Consider the following 20,722-nt stretch of genomic DNA (forward strand, 5'->3'; position numbering starts at 1 on the left):
TACAGTTAGGAGGTTGAGGGAAAAAATAGCTCAAACGGTCTCCATATCTTGCCTCTGAAATGTGATCACTGTGTAAAATTTGAAATATGTAAATTGGCAAAAGATGGGGATTAAAAGGAAAAGAAAATTGTTCAAACTCTGAAATTGTGACTGGGCAGCCTCTTTAGGTATGTTACACACACACACACAATAAAAAGCAAATTAAAATGCAAGCCACCCACAAAAGAGAGGCCATCTTTCATTCACACACCGTTCAGCACATTTGTCCTCCCTGTGCATTTCAAACCACTCGCTCTATCCTCGTACATTTATTTGGTCCTGTATATCCCTTACATTGTGGGGCTAATTGAAGGAAAGATATACAACCAAAGCTATGTCTTAAATGCTCCCAGACCACCACAGAGACCCAGAAAATTAACAAGAACCATACACTTTGTATTTATATGGCTTTTCCCAGCATACAAAGGGTTTTTACAGGCTACTTATCCTCAAACCAGTAGGAAGAAAAACCAAAATTAAAACCAAGCTCTTCTCACTTCTGTTCAAAACCTATTCTGCTTTTTCTCTTTTTTTCCTCTTGTATTATATGGTTATTGCTCAAAAGTAAATGACTCACCACTATTAAGCCACAATGAGGTTGTTCTAAAGATTTTTCTAGGGCTTTTTTAAAGAGAAGCAGCAGAAACCCAGATAGAAGAATTGTTAATTGATTATTAGTAATTGTTATCTTTGAGGCTCTTCTGATTAATTTTTCTTTTGTGTAACTTTTCTTAGTTTCCAGTGTTTTTTAAATGGTTTTGCTTACATAATTAAATAAAAAATATAACTTTTTATATTTAAAAAATATTCATGGAAAAATAAAGTCGTTCAATAGTTAACACATGACAGTGGAACCTGGATGAATAATTTTCAGTTCAGAGAGATTTGGAGAAATATCAACCCTCTACCTGACACAGTGTTTTCTAAATGAAAAGAGTTATGCCTGCTCCTATCTATCCTTGCTTTTTACAGAAGGATTAATATGTGTCACCATTTTGTAAACCAGTTTGATGTATTTCAATTATCAGTTATTCAGTTTCTTTTTCTTTCTTTTTTTTATGTCTTTTTAGGGCCACATCTGCAGGATGTGGAGCTTCCCAGGCTAGAGATGGAATCGGACCTGCACCTGCCAGCCTACACCACAACAACACCAGATCCTAGTGGAATCTGCAACCTACACTGTCACTTGCAGAAATGCTGATCCTTAACCCATTGAGCAAGGCCAGGAATCAAACTCACATTCTCACAGAGACAACGTCAGGTCCTTAACTCACTGAGCCACAACAGGAATTCCATTATTCAGTTTCTCAGAGTACAGCACCCTTGCTTCTCTAGAACTTTCTTTGTGTCGTCATACCCTGGGTTCCCTAAGAGGTTGAGCCATGAGCTATTTCTCTGGGTGTTTCCTCAACCTCGTATGGTCCAAATTTTCATGGGAATTTTTTGTTTTCTTATTCAAGGCTTTCATTTTTAAAATCCCAAATGAATTACAAGTAATGCAATAAAATTCATATTGACTAGTTAGTAGAAGACTAGTATAAATAAGAGAATGATTCCACATTACAAAACATTGCTTTAAAATATAGTATTGCATGGAGCCTCATCATTTTACTTGAATGAGTTGTATCTCATTTAATAGATTTGCTTTAAAAACCAGTTGATAATGATTTCTAACCAATGTTTCCATTTCAAAAGGTGTCTGTTAATCTAAACATTTCCACAAATTCCAATTTAATTTTCTTACTCTAAAATCATTCATATAAAGATAATAAAGTGCTAAATTCCAAGAGATGGCAGTTCCCATTGTAGCTCAGTAGAAACAAATCTGACTAGCTTCTGTTAGGACGCAGGTTCAATCCCTGGCCTTGCTCAATGGGTTAAGGAGCTGGTGTTGCTGTGAGCTGTGGTGTAGGTTGCAGATACAGCTAGGACCTGATGTTGCTGTGGTTGTGGCATAGGCCAGCAGCTACAGCTCCCATTCGACTCCTCGCCTGAGAATCTCCCTATGCTGCAGGTGTGGCCCTAAAAAGATGAAAAATAAAAAAAAAAAAACAATAAATTCCAAGTGCAACTTGAATTTGCTGTCATTGTTAACTACCTATCTGATGGAAGGCATAGGGGTATACTGAGACCATCACAGAGCCTACACATAATAAGTTCTCAATAAATACTTGCCAGATGAACAAAGGAGTTATTATTATAATTGCCAGCATTGCATTAAGGGAGCAGTAGATATGCAGAGAAAGCACCAACAGCATTTTCCATTTTCCTTACTGTCGTCTTCAGTTGTTATAGGCAGATGAGCTTTTAATCTCATTTTTGTGCTGCCACTACAGAATTTACAGTTCTTTTCCCCTTATAATACCCATGCACACACAATTAACCCAGGTTCAGGATAATTACTTAATCACTTTACAGATTAGAACACTGGGATCCTGCATGACCAGATGACTTTCCTCAAGCCACATAGTGAGAAAACAGCAAAACTGAAGATGCTCCTTTGGTCCTTTGCAAGCCATAGCCAATACTTTCTCCTCCCTGCACGGCTTTCTTCTTATTCTTTAATGGAATGCTGAGAAGATGTGTGACGGAGAGGATTGGACTCTGGAAAGTGTGTGCTCCCAATTCAAATACTTCATTATTGTGAAATTTAAGTAAACTCTGTTCACAAAGCTGCAAGCTGTTTGGATCAGAGCAATTATTCAGTCACTGATTAATCATCATGATGAGGATGCTTTTAGATTATTTGCTAGGTCAGCTTATTTGTAAGAAATGTGTTGTCGTCATGGCTTAGCAGTAATAACCTGACTAGTATCCATGAGGACATGGGTTTGATCCCTGGCCCTGCTCAGTGCGTTAAGGATCTGGCATTGCCATGAGCTGTGGTGTGGGTCAAGACGCAGCTTCAATCTAGCATTGGCATGAGCTGTGGCATAGGAAGGCAGCTACAGCTCTGATGTGAGCCGTAGCCTAGGAGCTTCCATATACTGCAGGTACGGCCCTAAAAAGACAAAGAAAGAAAGGAAGAAAGAAAGAAGGAAGGAAGGAAGGAAAAGGAAAGGGAAGGAAGAAATAAAGAAGGAGGGAGGAAGAAAGAAGGAGGGATGGAGGAAGAAAGGAAAGGAAATGTGAAGTCCAATTTTATTTACGACGTAAATAATAAAAAATATTCCCATCCATCCTGGCCTTGATCATTTCCAAAGCTTTCCACAAATGTGATCACACTTGATCCTCATCCTAGCCCACTGGAATAGTAGAGGGATATAATTGCTGCTGGATATAAAGACAATATTCAGATGGAAACTTTCAACCAATTTGCGAGTACAGTCTTCTATTTCCATGGTACAGATGTGGAAATGAGGGGGGGGGGGGGAGCAAGTTGGATGCTAAGAAATAGCCTGCCATAGGGAATGCTGTTCTCTGCTTCTTGCAGTCAACCACAGAAAGAAAACAAAGGCTACTGCGCCCAGTACAGACGGGAGGTGTGTAAAGCTGTCCTGGCAAGAGATGCTCTTGTTTTCTTCAACAACTCCTACGCAGACCCTGAGGAGGCCCAAGAACTACTGGTCCACACGGCCTGGAATGAACTGAAGGCAGTGAGCCCGTTCTGCCGGCCAGCTGCAGAAGCCTTGCTGTGTAACCACATCTTCCAAGAATGCCACCCTGGGGTAGTACCTACACCTATACCCATTTGCAGGTAAAATTTTAAAAGTAAATACCTGGGGAATTTCCATTTGTCTGTCTGCAAATAGGAAATGTTTTCAAAAGGAGAAGTTGTCATGTGCCATAGTAAAGCTGGCTCTGGTCCAGAATATAAGGTAATTAATTTGGACAAAATTCCTAACATCAAAATCATTTCTGATACCCTATAATACTAGGGCTCTGAGCTAGAAAATGTCATCAAAGTTATAATATTCTATTAATTTTTTTTTCTTTTTAGGTCCGCACCCACGACATATGGAAGTTCCTGGGCTAGGGCTTGCATCAGAGCTGCAGCTGCCGCCCTAGGCCACAGCCACAGCAATGCTGGATCTGAGCCGCATCTGTGACCTATTCTGCAGCTTGCAAAAACACTGGGTCCTTAACCCACTGAGCGAGGCCAGGGATTGAACCCACATCCTCATGGATACTAGTCAGATTCTTAACCCGCTAAGGCACAACAGGAACTCCCTATTACATTTCTTATTGCTCACATCATTATCATATTCATAAATATCCCTGCTTTCCAGGAAATAAAAAAAAATAAAATCTTAAACTAAAACACACCTCATTAGTAAGCCAAGATAGAGAAAATATAGACTACAGTTCATGTGTTTTGGTATTATTTGCCAGTAAATATGAGATCTTGGTGAAAATTTCAGAATACTAAAATATATTCCTCCCAGGGAGCTCCCATTGTGGCTCAGCAGGTTAAGAAGCCGACTAGTATCCACAAGGATGCAGGTTCCATCCCTGGCCTGACTCAGTGAGTTAAGGATCCAGCGTTGCCTCAAGCTGCGGCGTAGGTTGCAGATGTAGCTCCGATCCAGCATTGCTGTGGCTGTGACGTGAGCCGGCAGCTGCAGCTCCAATTCAACCCCTAGCCTGGGAACTTCCATATGTCATGGGTGTGGCCATTAAGACATAAAAAAAAGAAAAGAAAATACATTCCACCCAATCTCTTAATTTTAAGTACTGACACTCTTGTTTCATGGTGAGTGGAGGGAGTGGAATAGTTATAAAACAGATATTTCTTTAAACCTCCTATATGCTTTCCACGTTGAAATTTATAAATCCATGTTCAATAGAATTATCTTTGCCTTTATTTACTTCTTGTATAGAAAGTACAGGAATCAATCTAGCTTTTGAGCTAAATAGAATAAAGTTGAAATATTGTTGTACTGCTTTCTAGAGCTACGGGATCTTAGCTAAACTTCAGTTTCTTATCTGTAAAACGGAGTTGGAGGATTAAAGGATAAACTGTACCCATGGTATATATTAGAAACTGGATGGACACTGTTTTCTTTTCATGAAAACTACCAACAGAGCACATTTCCAGCTGTTTTGATAAAACCAGGAGCTATTTAAACATTGAAATAATTTTAGGGCGCTCTGCTTAGCATAAAAGGACTACAGTGAAGTCATTTTTTTAAAAAAGAGTGCTCCATTCTTCAACTTACTGCAGATTTTGAGAATTTGGGAACATTATGAGAGCAATATAATTTGTTGATTCTTCACTTCATATCATATTTTCCTCAGACTTGACATCTAGGTATCTCTTGAGGAACAACATGTAACTTTGCAACATGTATACCCTAGATCAGTTTTTGAGCATAGGCCGCATTATATGGAAAATGGTTGTTGTTGATTTTTAACTCTAAGATGTATGTTTTAATTATAACACAGCCTCCAAACAGGTCTCTGGCCATCTGTTTTTGTATGTCCCATATTGACTGTGCACAGTTTAATTGCAATGTCTGAATGCAGAAAGATGTGCTTAAGTGACATGAGGATGGGACCAGGCAGAATAAGAAGCAAGCCAAGAAATGTCTCTCCAGCTCCTCAGCCTCTCAGAAGCCTGAAAACCCCATTATTCCCCCTTCCCTTGCAGACATGCTAAGAATCTGTATTCCATTGCTGTGCTCATCACCCCCATGGTATCATCCCATCACATTTTTATGCATAGCCCTTCATTCAATATAAGCTCAGTTGGTCCATATTGGCAGGTGGTTGCCTGGGAAAGTGGCAGTGCAGGCATGCATATTAAAAAACATGTAAGTGCATATACACACATATATACCCACTGACACATGATTTCCTCCTCTCTGGAAACTTCAGATAATGAATGAATGACATTGCTGTTATTATCCTTAACTTTTTAAATTACTTTTGATTTCCTCTTAGTATGAATGCCAAATATCTTTTTAAAATTTTTTTTATTGGAGTTCCCGTCATGACTCAGTGCTTAACGAATCTGACTAGGAACCATGAGGTTGCAGGTTCGATCCCTGGCCTTGCTCAGTGGGTTAAGGATCTGGCGTTGCCATGAGCTGTGGTGTAGGTTGCAGACACGGCTCGGATCCCGTGTTGCTGTGGCTCTGGCGTAGGCTGGAGGCTACAGCTCCGATTGGACCCCTAGCCTGGGAACCTCCACATGCTACGGGAGCGGCCCTAGGAAAGCCAAAAAAGAAAAAGAAAAAAAAAAACAAAAAAAAACAAAAAAACTTTTATTAAAGTATAGTTGATTTACAGTGCTGTGTCAATTTCTGCTGTACAGCAAAGTGACCTAGTCACACATATGCATACAGTCCTCTTTCTGATGTTATCTTTCATCATGGTCTATCCCAAGAGACTGGATATATATAGTTCCCTGTGGGATACAGTAGGATAAATTCCAAGTATCTTAATTTGGAACTAACCTAGTTTCTCCTGTGTTGTCTATATTTTTTCCTATATGGTAAGTTTGACCAAATATTAATCCAAAAAATTCTAATGAATCCAACTAGTCACCTAGTCTTCAGCCTCTTCACTCATACTATAATACAGAGACATTACAGCTTCATATTCAAATAGACAGGACTCTAGCTTTCTCAGATGGAAGTGCACATAGCAATGGTACAGGACTCAGCTTCTCCAAGGCTAGGTTTGGGTAGGGACCCCCATGCCCTCCTATAACTTTCCAGGAAGCTGATGCTTTTCTGTTTCAGAGAACAAGCATGCAGAGCCACCAACTGTGTTCCTCAGCCTCTGCGCATTAGCCCTGATTATAGGAAAACCTCTCAGGCTGGAAACTGCTTGACAATGATCCATGACTTTAGTATGTATGCTTTTAAAGCTCTGTGTAACTTGTTTCTGTACCTCTGTAGATACTTTAAGATGAGTTTGAGGAAAAAAAAAAAAAAACGTATCTGGGATTCCTAATCTATTACCTTTTGAACTTGAAAGTTTCTTTTCTCCAGTAGCATTAATTACGTTTTCAAAATAAACAAGACGGCATTTCATCTCATAGGATAATATACTATATTGCATAATGTCTCACATTATTTACAATAAAAATATCTTTACAAAAACACTTTTGCAAGAACAGACAATGCACTATGATGATGTTTTGAAAATACAGGATTTAGGCTCTACCATCAATTTGGCTTCAACATGGCTATGAGTCATCCAGTTCTGTTCTCCCTAAATTTATCTTAGAGAATACTGCCTGGCGGTCAAGGAGCTCTTCTGTGCAAAAGAATGGCTGGCGCTGGAAGAAAAGACCCACAGGGGACTCTACAGATCTGAGATGCATCTGCTCTCTGTGCCAGAATGCAACAAACTCCCCAGCATGCACTGGGACCCCATGGCCTGTACCAGACTGCCATATTTAGGTAATGGAGCTCTCGTGAGACTTTGGATGTTCAGAGAAATTTACCATTTTGAGAAAACTAAGGTGTGAATTTAAATCTTCTAATATTTCTAGGCATTTCTAATTTTTTTTTGAGTTCTGCTTTCCTTCCATACCTAATAACAGACTCCTACTGGTCTCCTGATTGCATCAGTTAGCATAAGGATTTTATTCCATCGGTTCTAAAAGAAATTAAAGAGTCCTTTTAACTGCTGCTTGAGATCTTACCTTACTTCTTAAGGGAATCTGATGAGAGCTTATAACATTTTCTGGAATGTGCAGAGAATGGCTAAGAAACATCTCACATTTTGCCAAAGGAGTGGAATAAAGGGATAAAGTCCTCTTTCTTAGCCCGTGAAGCTGATTTTTTCAGCATGCAAAAATAAGCCACATGTTTGAAAACGCTGACCTCATAAAACAAAGCTGAACCCTTGCATGTTGCTTTAATGAACTTCATTTGTAAAGAACTGTGTGGTTAGCCCTAACAGCTGACTTAATTTCAAAGGCGAGATCCTTTCGCATTCAAATGCGAAGAATGTCTTGCCCGTTGTATATCAAAAATCTGAAAGAGAACTTGCATTTCTTAGCATTCTCTCACAGAACATATGAGATGTCTGGATGTTCATTTAAATCAAATTTTTATCCTTTCCCCTTCAGATTATAAAAAAGAAAACCTAACAAGTAAGTAATTTTGTTTGTGCCCTTGGAACCTTATGTGTATGTAACTGGATTCATGCATGCGTATTTACACCCATACTTCATGATGTCCAGAACAGAGTCCATACTTCATGAGTCCAGAACACTCCTTCTCAAAGGCTTTTCGCAATACTCACCCAGGGTAGAACACGACCCTAATTAGGCCCTGGACAGCACCAGATTTAGTGAATGACACAAATCCTATCTCCTGCCTCAAGGTTTTGAAGTGACTTTATCCCTTCTATGGCTATAAAATAAGCCAATTTAAAATAGCACCTTGTGATTTTGCATTCATGAGTTTTCAATCACCTAAAGCTTGATAGATGAAAACAAACGTTTATTTTTTCCTTGAGCCAATTCATGCTCTTCCTTTGTGACAGCAGATCCTTCTTTTGGAAGACAGGTATTTTTTAAGACAGCTAATTTGCAGAATAAAGTTTACAGGATCAAATCAAATAGTTTCTAAAAGGGTCACCTCAAGAGTTCCCGTTGTGGCTCAGCAGTTAACGAATCTGACTAGCATCCATGAGGGTGCAGGTTCGATCCCTGGCCTCGCTCAGTGGGTTAAGGATCCAGCGTTGCCGTGAACTGTGTGTGGTTGTAGGTTGCAGATGCGGCTTGGATCTGGCATTGCTGTTGCTGTGGTGTAGGCCTGCAGCTGCAGCTCCGATTTGACCCCTAGCCTGGGAACCTCCATATGCCTCAGGTGCGGCCCTAAAAATACCAAAAAAAAAAAAAAAAAAAGGGACATTTCAAAATCCGTAGGAAATCATTTGAGAGGGCTGCTCATAAAGGGGTGTCCTAGAAACTAACTTGTATCAGATGGTACTTTAAACCTACCACAAGGCAGAAATCTTCAGAATGAAATTTGCAAAAGAAATTCATGTCAGTTAACATCCTCTAAGCTTTGTGTTTTAAGACTCAAATTATATTCGTTTCCTTGGATAGATGTTCCAGGCCTAATTGCTTTTGCACTTGGCTAAATGCCAGGACTTGATTTTACCAGCTTACTTAAAGGAATAAGACTAAAAAGTCTTTAAAAAAAGAATGCTACTGGTCACAACAGAATCACTCAGAGCTGGTAAACAAGAACAGCTATGGAAAACCCTAAAAAAATCTATCATTCTGGAGGCCTATCAAATTGTTCCCAACTTTAAAGAATGAAAAAAGAAATGTTTTCATTCTTTGTCCTATAAGCAGCTGAAGTTTACTGTGATTGGACTTTTAATTGATGACTGTGATTTTTGTTATCCTTTGATTGTTTACTCATTCATCCATTCAAGCATTCATTGAGGGTTTACTGTAGGAAAAGTGCTGACCTTTAATCCTAGATTAGATAGGAATAACACACACAAAAGCATCCATTTTTCTGCCCTGCACACGGATTAGAAGGAATGGTGAGCAGCATAGATTAGCTAAATAGTTTTATGAAACGTTTGGTATATGTTAAAAAAAAAAAAAAAAAAACTCCCAATGTCATAAACTGATCATTTCCTCTGATCATATGGTGAGGATTGTCTAAAAATGGGCTTCCTGAGTTAAATGCAATTATTATTAAAGAAACTGGTTTCAGGTAGTTTGAAGTGGAACAGAGAAGGCACCTTTAGATATAGTGTCCCATATTCTGAGGGAGTGTATAAAGCTCTGAAATCTGAAATATTTCTTAAAGAGTTTCTCAAATTCTGAGTGAACTCAAGAATATCACTGGTTCACTTCAAAGGGTGATGGAAGTTTTTGTTTTTTTTTTTAAATTACCCTCTTATTTGAACAGTTTTAATAGTTTTCATCTTCATAACTTTCTTTACTGAAATGAAATATCTTTTTTGAGCATGTAATGCCTTTGTAGTATATACATCCCCTGTCTGCTCAGCAGGCATTTCACTATTCCTGAATTCCAGGATTCTGTAGGACTGCACAGGCTGAACTATTTCCTCAGACTGGGTCTTGGGTAACAGCATCTCTGAATCCTCGAATATCTTGAGAATAGCTTTCTTTTACCTGGATAGTTGAAAGCTAGAGGAGCTAGGGATGGAATTCTTGAATGATATTTCTTTTCTCTCTGTAGTCTAGAGATGTGCTTTTATTCCTTTTTTGCTTCTAGTTTTGGAAATGGGTAGCATGATATGAGTCTGGCTATTTTTTCTTGTAAGTAATTTGCTCCATCTATCTAGATAGAAACTTTTAGAGTTTCTCCTTCTTCTTGTTATCTGTGTGGTAGATATTCTGTATAAAAGTTATTACTGATCATCTCTTTTCAACACCACATTTGAGACTTCACTGGTAGCTTGAAATCAGCCACCATGCAAGTCAGGATGCAGCCAAGTGATCTTTCTAAAGCAAAAGCTGACCATTCTCCTTCACTGTTTAAAACTCTCCAATGGTTCTTTCCATTTACTGCTAGGCAACATCCAAATTACTAGAGTTTGCATGCAAGGTATTTTATGACCTAGACCTGACAGCTGCAGCCTTACCTACAACTTTCCCCAACTCAACAATGAAACTTATAGGTACCTTTTTAGAAAATCAACTGCTTGATTCAGATTCTGACACACGTTATTCTGTCTCTGTGGAATTCTATTTCCCTTCTCTTATTCCCCCCAACTCCCTTTCCCCACAGCCACATGCATGCATACACTTTCCACTGGTTATCGCCTACTCACCCTTTATATTTAAAGTTACTCTAGAAAACATACCCAAGATGCCTATACCTGGGTTTGGGCTACCCCTGGATTCTCACAAGCATCCTTGTTCTCACCACTTTTGTGACACTCCTTATATTTTATTGTAATCATCTGCTTGCTAATTATTTACCACTCGAACAATTTAATATAGAGACTCTTTCATATCTACCACAGTCTCCTTGACACCTAACAAGCAATATTCATTTAATAAATACATTAATGTATGGATGGATGAGTGAATAAGACTCCCTTGGTGTTCAGAGGAAAAGGATAAAGAGATGAAGTTGATGACAGAAGAATAAGTAAAAAGGAAAGAAATAGGAGATCCAAATTGATCTTTTGAATCCAAAGAGATCACTGATGTTGCTCTAGGGAAGATGAGAATAGATCAGAAACAATAAACAAGGAATGACAAAATAAAATTATCCCCAAAGGAAGAAACGACTAAAGCCATGAAGCAAAATTCTTGCTGAATCTATACTAATTTTTGCATCTTGAGAATAAATCTTGCTAAATCAGCATGAATTTTTTTTTTTACTATGCCATTAAATTCCAATTTCAGATTTTTTTTTTTTTTGCTTTTTAGGGCCACACCTGCAGCATATAGAGGTTCCCAGGCTAGGGGTCAAACTGGAGCTGTAGCTGCTGGCCTATGCCAGAGCCACAGCAATGCAGGACCTGAGCTGGGTCTTCCACCTACACCACAGTTCATGGCAATGCTAGATCCTTAACCCAATGCGTGGGGCCAGGGATTGATCGAACCTGCATCCTCATGGATGCTAGTCAGATTCGTTAACCGATGTGCCACAAAGGGGAACTCCCACCTTCTGATATTATTGATAAAAAAATACCCTTGTATTTACTAATGAGATTACACTGCCAACGTCACAAACTTCATTACCATCCCTTACATGTTAAATATGGTATGACTTGCTCTGGTGAAATCCAGATGCAAAAATAGTCACCTCTCCCTATCTCTTAATGATTGCCATGTTAATGATTTATTATCAGCGGGGAGTTTAGCTCTCCAATTTAAGGCCTCCTCCCTACTCATCTTGGGCTAATTTTTTAAAATCTTTGAATGACTCAGTCCAAAGAAAGTCAAAGCAGCTTTCAAACAATCACAGAGGAACATGCAAAGTCTGCTAAGTCCACCGTTTCTATGATGCTTGATTAGAAATGCAATCCCTGGTCCTGCACAGATATTTGACTGCTGTGCTGATGTTCTCCTTTCAGGTGACAGCTTGAGTCACAGCAGGGATCAAATTGGTTCTCCAAAGGGTTCAAAACCACTTTCTTAGCCACTGGTGCTCAGCCACTGGTGCTCTAATCACTGTGTCCATGTCTAGACCAAGTCATACAAGGGCACCCCTTAAAATCTCTACTTTTACAAGGGTCCTGTTTCAAATGGCTTTAGGCATCTACTGCTCTAAGTTTTCTGGTGACTGTGAAGTGTTATATAAATAGATTTCCTTCTATTAAATCATTATTCTTTTACTATACTGTAGTCAATTGCTAATATTTTGTTTAGGATCTTTTAAATCTATGTTCTATAATCTATGTATGCACTTTTCTTTCGTGCTAACATTGTCAAGTTGTAATACTAGTATTACAATAACTTCCTAAATCTGAAAGATTTTTTTCTTACTGGAACATTATAAAACTATGGAAATCTTATTTCTTCCAGGACTTAGAGAATATAACCATAATTCTGTGATGACTTAAGTTTCCTGGTTATGGCTATATTCAGATTTTCAAATTCTTCAGATTTGGTAATTAATATGTTCCCATCATTTTCCTTAGTTTTTTTTTTAAATATTAGTCGATAATTATATACTATTTCATTTTTATTAACCCTTGAATCTATTGTTAAAACTACTTTATCATTCCTAATTTTGTATGTTTGTGCCTTTCTTTTCCTTTTAAAATTAAAATGTCATTGATTTCACTACTTTTAAATATTCTAAGACCAACTATTGACCTATTTTTTAATTCTCTCATTTGTGCTATGTGTATTCTAACTTACTAATTTTTGCTTGTACATGGCTGTTACTTTATCACCTGTTTTCTTTTGTTTTCTGTAGTTTTTGTTTCTTTTCCAAAGTTTTGATTTAAATGCTTAGTTCATTTACTTTCATTCTTTTTATCTAATGGAAGGAGATAATGCTATCACTGAGCACCTCCTTGGCCAAATCTCATATGCACTGTTAGGAAGTTATTTTGTAATCTGTAATGATGGCTATTTTCTACTTTTCTATTGAAAAGTTATTAAATTTTTTTCAATGTCCCATTGGATTTTATTTAATATACTATTAACTGCATTTTGATCAAAGAATAGACCTGCATAATTTCTTCTTTTGAAATTTACTGAGAGTCTCCCTTTGTGGCCTGACATAAAAGGTTGTGTCTGTCACCATCCCACAAATAATTGAAAATAAATTTTATTCTCTTTTCAGGGTATAAAGTTCATTCTTCACTATTAAGATAGTCTCGTTGATTGTATTATTAAAATATCCTCTATCCATGTTTTTAGTCTTTACTCAATCAAAAGGATTTAAAATATAATTAAGGGGAGTTCCCATCGTGGCACAGTGGTTAACAAATCCGACTAGGAACCACGAGGTTGCAGGTTCGGTCCCTGCCCTTGCTCAGTGGGTTAACGATCCAGCGTTGCCATGAGCTGTGGTGTAGGTTGCAGACGCGGCTCGGATCCCGCGTTGCTATGGCTCTGGTGTAGGCTGGTGGCTACAGCTCCGATTCGACCCCTAGCCTGGGAACCTCCATATGCCGCGGGAGCGGCCCAAGAAATAGCAAAAGGACAAAAAAAATAAAATAAAATAAAATATAATTAAGAATATTGTTTTAATAGATATACAATGGACTTTGCACCATATGAACAGAATGATATGAATGTGGTATCATTTGGTTTCCAACAGTAACATAAAATTTACTTTATTTATGTATTGCATTGACCTTTTAAATAGGAGTTTGACAGAATTTCAACTGTTAGATGAGTAAAAACTCTCATTTGTGTCCTAATATTTCCATTTTAATCTTCCATTTTGTTTTTCTTGTTTTTTGGGTTTTTTTTTTCTTTTTTTGTCTTTTCGCCTTTTCTAGGGCCGCTCCCATGGCATATGGAGGTTGCCAGGCTAGGGGTCTAATCAGAGCTGTAGCTGTCGGCCTACATCACAGCCACAGCAACGCTGGATCCGAGCCGCGTCTGTGACCTACACCATAGCTCACGGCAATGCAGGGTCCTTAACCCACTGAGCAAGGCCAGGGATTGAACCCGCAACCTCATGGTTCCTGGTCGGATTCGTTAACCACTGTGCCACGATGGGAACTCCCATTTTGTTTTTAAGCCAACAAATATGTATACAAGCTCAGCTTTAAACAATCCTGACTTCAAGCAGAACTTCATAAAAATATTTAACAACTTAACAATTTCCATGCTTGTTGTCAGGTCATAAATAATATGAAGAGTATAAAGGACACTAGCCCAGCATCTTCATTTGTCTTGGAAAAAAATATATATTTCCTTTCTCTGAGTCTCATCTTTAAAATTCTGTGATTCTGGAGTTCCCGTCGTGGCTCAGTGGTTAACGAATCGGACTAGGAACCATGAGGTTTTGGGTTTGATCCCTGGCCTTGCTCAGTTGGTTAAGGACCCAGCGTTGCCGTGAGCTGTGGTGTAGGTCACAGACGCAGCTCGGATCCCGTGTTGCTGTGGCTCTGGCGTAGGTCGGTGGCTACAGCTCCAATTCAACCCCTAGCCTGGGAACCTCCATATGCCGCAGGAGCGGCCCAAGAAATGGCAAAAAGACCAAAAAAAAAAAAAAATTTCTGTGATTCTGCAAGCTGGGTTTCCTTACAACTAGACCTTATTGGACTGGACTTTATAGATATATAAAATAGGGAGAACCTAACACATTAAAAACTTAGTCTTTAAATTTAGTTTAGTGATTGCTTAAATACAAAAATTGCTTCTAAAAAGTTTAAGAACGAATAAAAAAAAAAAAGTGTTGTTTACTTACAGCATTCCCGCCAATGACATCCTCAAAGCCGAGTGTGGACATTCCAAATGTGCCTTCCTCCTCTTCTTCCTCCTTCTCTGTCTCACCTACATACTCCATGACTGTAATCATCTCCATCATGTCCAGCTTTGCAATATTTGTGCTTCTTACCATAATCACCCTCTACTGCTGCCGACGACGAAAACAATGGAAAAATACGAAAAGGTGAGATAATAGTTTAAGTTAATCACAGGTAGTAACCTTTTAAAAACCTTTATATATTTAGCACTGACATTGGAGACGGGAGGAGGACTATATAGAACACAGCCCGTCTCTTTCTGACATCCATTGCCTTGCTTTAAAATTAAGCACCCTGACCATGACCTTTAAAAATGTCAATGAGGAATTCCTGTCATGGCTCAGTGGAAATGAATCTGACTAGTATCCATGAGGACACAGGTTGGGTCCCTGACCTTTCACGGTAGGTTAAGGATCCAGCGTTGCCCTGAATTGGGGTGTAGGTTGCAGACATGGCTTGGGTCTAGCATTGCTGTGGTTGTGGCGTAGGCCAGCAGCTACAGCTCTGATTCGACCCCTAGCCGGGGGACCACCATATGCCAGGTGTGTGGCCCTAAAATGACCAAAAAAAATTTTTTTTAATAAAAATGTCAATGATTTTGGTATAGGATCACATGTCCTAAGGCTAGTTTTTCATGGCTGATAGCCTCTAAACCACAATTTGGAAGATTATAGCTGTTCTTGCTCCCTATAAGCCCTCTCCAGCCCCACTGCCATATTGGATAGTGACAAAATTCCTGGGGAAAAGAAAAGTGTCTTTCGGACTCCAACCAAACAAAATGCATCATTGCTCTAAAATGGAAGGATCTTCGGTCAAGTTAGTAGAGTGTGCCTTGTTTCCTCCTAAACACCATGTCTCTTCAGAACCTAAGTCTGAGTTCAAAGATCTCACCTGATCCTCAGCTCATCATTGATCTTATTTGTCTTCACTGCAGAGAGTCAGCGGCAGTAACCCTCACTACTCTTCCTTCTGAGCTTTTGCTGGATAGACTTCATCCCAATCCCATGTACCAGAGGATGCCACTCCTTCTGAATCCCAAATTACTCAGCCTGGAGTATCCCAGGAATAACATTGAATATGTGAGAGATATTGGAGAGGGAGCATTTGGAAGGGTCTTTCAAGCCAGGTAAAGTTGCCCACACAAAAAAACCTATCCACTGAAATACGTTGTGTCTGAAAAGTTACCAGGCTGTAACCTTGATGTCTGATATGAATAATAGTTATTATCAAATTAGTTAATTATTCACATCATTAACTTTATTTGTATTGAGTACTGTACTTTGAATCTCAATAATTTACCCTCTCTGCTGGAAAATAAAGTACATGGAGAGAATCCTTACCCGGTGTTCAAATGATAAGCAATTAGCAAACTTTAATTAGATTTCCTTTTCAGTGGAGAATTTTTTCACACATTTTGAAGTCATCATTTCTTGCATTACTTTTAGTAAATATTTCTCAAATCTCTTCCATGTTCAGTTGCTATAGTTTCCACTTCATTTAAAATTTTCTTTGAACTAGTGTTTCAGTTTAAGAACTCAGGACCTGACATGTGTGGATATTAAATAGATGTCCATGAAACGGCAAGACAGAAAAGGGAAAAAATAAATGCAAAGATTTGAGAAAACAATGAGCTCAAGAAAAGAGTATGTATTAGGGCCCGTGCTAGACCAACTAATGGCTTTGTGTAAATTGCAGTAAAGTACCCTCTCTGCATGGACGTAGTTCCATAGACACAGAGATGAGCCACAGAATGTGAACTTGTCACACATGTGGCAACTGTCACTTTGGCCTGGTGTTCTTGAGTGGAACCCAACCTTACCTCTACTCATACTGGCCCTAGTATGGAGGTGATGTGATTAAAGAAAATCTCACACAAATACTTACTGGGGACCGAAAATATGCAAGGCACCATTTTAGGCCCTTTAGGGATATAAAGATGAATACATGGCCTGGAGACGAAGGGGTTAGGATGGTAATGCTAATCCCATTGGATCTGCATACTTTGGATTTCCTATAATTTATAAACAGTGCATTTTTCAAACTTTTTGTGGAAAATAGCCCCAGCGATTTTTTTTTTCTTTTCATTAGTTAGAGTCAAGGAGTTTTATGTGTGAGCTACCATTGGCCTCTTTCTTTGGTTCTATGGCTAGGCTATGGGAAAAGCCAGGAAGAGGGAGATGTGTATAAATGTGGGTAGTTATAACATGACTACGTGTGATTCTCCCAATTTTTGATTTCTGGCTAAATAAATGTATCTTTCAGGGCCCCAGGCTTACTTCCCTATGAACCTTTCACAATGGTGGCAGTGAAGATGCTCAAAGAAGAAGCCTCAGCTGACATGCAAGCAGACTTTCAGAGGGAGGCAGCCCTCATGGCAGAATTTGATAATCCTAACATTGTGAAACTCTTAGGTATGAAAACATAAATGAGGAAATGTATTGCATCTGAAAAGAGAGATTGCCAAGTTTTTTTTTTCCTTCATAATGCATTTATATTTTTTCCTTTCATTCCTTGATCAGAGAGATGTCTCTGTTCCTCTCCACAAAATATTTTCTGTATCAGGAAGTAGAACATTTCACTGCATCACCGAAGTCCAAAAAAAACTGAAGTTTTTAAAAATTTCTCAGAGAACTATTTTGTCATTTATTTTTTATTCTTATTTTCATGTTTGTTTGTTTGTCTTCAGGGCTGCACCCATGGCACATGAAGTTCCCAGTCTAGGGGTCGAATCAGAGCTACAGCCACCAGCCCACACCACAGCCACAGCAACACAGGATCCAAGCCTCATCTGCAACCTACATCACAGCTCACGGCAATGCCAGATCTCTGGCCCACTGAGCGCAGCCAGGAATCGAACCCGTATCCTCATGTATACTAGTTGAGTTCATTAACCGCTGAGCCACAATGGGAACTCCCTTTATTTTTTTAATTTACATACTACATATAAATATACTGATTGCCAAAGTCCCTGGAATTAAAAACTAACCGCCAAATAAACAAGCCAAGATAACAGTATTCTCATTTCTCTTCCTTTTTGAACAGAGTTCTAATTTTTGCCTGAAAAAAATACTTACTATTTTTATGCTGATGTGAAATAGGGACCCTCTGATATTTCAAATTGTCCAGTTTCCCTCTCAAATACAGCCAGACTTTAAAATTAACGGTGTCTTCCTGGTACTAAATCTAAGACTCTATTTATATTCATATTTTTTTTCTTTCTGGAATGAACATGATAAATTCACCTATTTGTTTTACTGCAGTAACCTGAATACTTCATCTAAGATCTTGGATTGTTTTTGTTCTCCTTTCCAAATTTCATACAACAGTGTCCTTATTATCGTTCTTCAGAAAGGAAGAAGAAACACAGAGCAATCGAATTACATACTCAAAGCAAACATCCATTCATAAATTCATTACCCAGTATTTACAGAGTACTTGCTCCCCAGACCCGGGGTAGGTGTGTGGAACTGAAAGAAGACTTAAAGACATGATCATACTTTTAAAGTGCTAAAATGTTGGACAGAAGCCTCAAATAATGGATGATTGTTAACAGGCTGGTATATAAAATTAAGGATTAAGCATTAAAGGATGATGGAAGGGAAAATCTAATCCTGGAAGGGTCAGAAGCTGAGGCACCCTAGGAGGAGTGGTAAATCACGCTGAATCTTAAAAGATAAATAGGAGATGTTTACACAAAGCAAGGGAGGGTCACAGGGTTTGACTAGGATGCTGTCAACAGAAATTCAGGGCCCCACGTTTTCCGATCTGGTCATTTGCTTTTGCAGGTTTTTTTTTTTTTTTCCTCCAACATGTCACTTTAGAAACCTGACCTCTAACAAGGGACCTGATTTTGGTTCCAGGTGTGTGTGCCGTGGGGAAGCCGATGTGCCTGCTCTTTGAATACATGGCCTTCGGTGACCTCAACGAGTTCCTCCGCAGCATGTCCCCGCACACGGGGCGCAGTCTCAGCCCCGGTGACCTGCCTTCCCAGGCCCAGGCCTCCAGCCCCGGCCCCCCACCCCTCTCCTGCGCCGAGCAGCTGTGCATCGCCAGGCAGGTGGCAGCGGGCATGGCCTACCTCTCGGAGCGCAAGTTCGTCCACCGGGACTTAGCCACCAGAAACTGCCTGGTGGGAGAGAACATGGTGGTGAAGATCGCCGACTTCGGCCTCTCTAGAAACATCTACTCAGCCGACTACTACAAAGCTAACGAAAACGATGCCATCCCCATCCGCTGGATGCCCCCGGAGTCCATCTTCTACAACCGCTACACCACCGAGTCCGACGTGTGGGCCTACGGTGTGGTCCTGTGGGAGATCTTCTCCTACGGCCTGCAGCCCTACTACGGGATGGCCCACGAGGAGGTCATCTACTACGTGCGGGATGGCAACACCCTCTCCTGCCCGGACAACTGCCCCCTGGAACTCTACAATCTGATGCGCCTGTGTTGGAGCCAGCTGCCAGCCGACAGACCCAGTTTCACCAGCATCCACCGAATCCTGGCACGCATGTGTGAGCGGGCCGAGGGAGGCCTGAGCGTCTGAGGTTCCAGCCATGCGAAGAGGACCCTCCAGCCTCCTCTCAGACTCCGGGAGCCAGAGGCGCCCAACGCCAGAGGCCCCCAAGGGGGCCCAGATAGGAAAGAATAGTAGAGGCACAGGTACCTCCTGTTTCTCAGAAAAGACAAAGACTGCGCAGAACTCATGGGTGGATTGAAAGCGGGTGACCGGAAAGGCGGCGAGGAAAAGTGTCAGGTAACCGGAAGGAAGTAACTCCTCTTCCTCTTGGGGAAACGTTTGTATTACATATTGTACGGGAAAGAACGTCATCCTGTTCGGTTCCAGAATTTGCTGGCAGCAGAGTCAGACTCTGCTGTATTCATTTTTAGAATGAAATGCAGTTGAGAGCTTCATTTTTGAATAGACTTAATTCCTGTCCGTGAGGAAAGGAGTGTATCTTCCTGTAAGAAATTTAGCTCAAGCACAGAAAACTGAAAAGAAGGAAAACCCATTTATTGTCTCCCCACCCAAAGACGGGTGTGGATTTTAATTGAATTTCTTTCTTGCGTTTAATGCACAATTTGTTTGTATTCCACAGAGTTGTGGTTTACTTTACTGATAGGAGCTTTCCAAGGAATAAAATGATAAACCAGCACAGCAATATTCTTATTGTGATTTTTAGTTCCCTTTTTTGGTCTTTGTTCTTTTTAAGAAGTTTTTCCTTTGTGTGCACTTGTCATGAATTTAATCTGCTTATTCTATTCCTACAGTTTTTTTTTTCCTTAAAAAAAATCTTTTGTGGCTAATTAATTGCCTTTATTGTTTAATTTTTTTATTTTATTTTTTTGTTTTTCCAAGGCTGCACCCATGGCATATGGAAGCTCCCAGGCCAGGGGTCTTATCAGAGCTGCAGCTGCCAGCCGTCACCGCAGCCACAGCAATACCAGATCTGAGTTGCATCTGTGATCTCCACAGCAGCTCATGGCAATGCCGAATCCTTAACACACTGAGTGGGGCCAGGGAATCAAACCCAAATCCTCATGGATACTAGTCAGGTTCATTACCAGAGAGCCACCATGGGAACTCCTTAAATTACCTTTTTCATTGAAAATTTTGTTGATACCTTTTTCTTTGCCCTAATCTTTATTTCTTCCTCTTTCCAGGACTTTATGTTCTTTTTTAGTTATTTAGCTATTTTTTCCCTTTTATTCCATCCATACAACAAATACTCTGGCAGAAATGATAACTTTCTAAATTAACATTATGGACTGATATGCATATATCTTTTGCAAAGTATTACCATTTTCTTTAGTACTTGCTTTTGAAGCCACACATTTCAAAGTT

The 20,722-nt window shown here is 39.6% G+C and overlaps 1 protein-coding gene across 2 annotated transcripts in view; it reads left to right on the forward strand.

The window, feature by feature from the left end:
* Positions 1 to 20,025, forward strand: part of MUSK (muscle associated receptor tyrosine kinase) — a 101,061-nt gene extending 81,036 nt beyond the window's left edge. For both annotated transcript variants that reach the window (XM_047768132.1, XM_047768131.1), the window contains 6 exons: positions 3,473 to 3,736; positions 7,216 to 7,391; positions 14,825 to 15,026; positions 15,815 to 16,006; positions 17,143 to 17,291; positions 18,741 to 20,025. In XM_047768132.1, coding sequence (XP_047624088.1) covers positions 3,473 to 3,736; positions 7,216 to 7,391; positions 14,825 to 15,026; positions 15,815 to 16,006; positions 17,143 to 17,291; positions 18,741 to 19,423 — 1,666 coding nt within the window. In that variant the 3' untranslated portion in view covers positions 19,424 to 20,025. The remainder of the gene's footprint in view (positions 1 to 3,472; positions 3,737 to 7,215; positions 7,392 to 14,824; positions 15,027 to 15,814; positions 16,007 to 17,142; positions 17,292 to 18,740) is intronic.
* The last annotated feature ends 697 nt before the right edge of the window (positions 20,026 to 20,722 follow it).

Source organism: Phacochoerus africanus, chromosome 2 (assembly GCF_016906955.1).
Source record: "Phacochoerus africanus isolate WHEZ1 chromosome 2, ROS_Pafr_v1, whole genome shotgun sequence".
Lineage (NCBI taxonomy): Eukaryota > Metazoa > Chordata > Mammalia > Artiodactyla > Suidae > Phacochoerus > Phacochoerus africanus.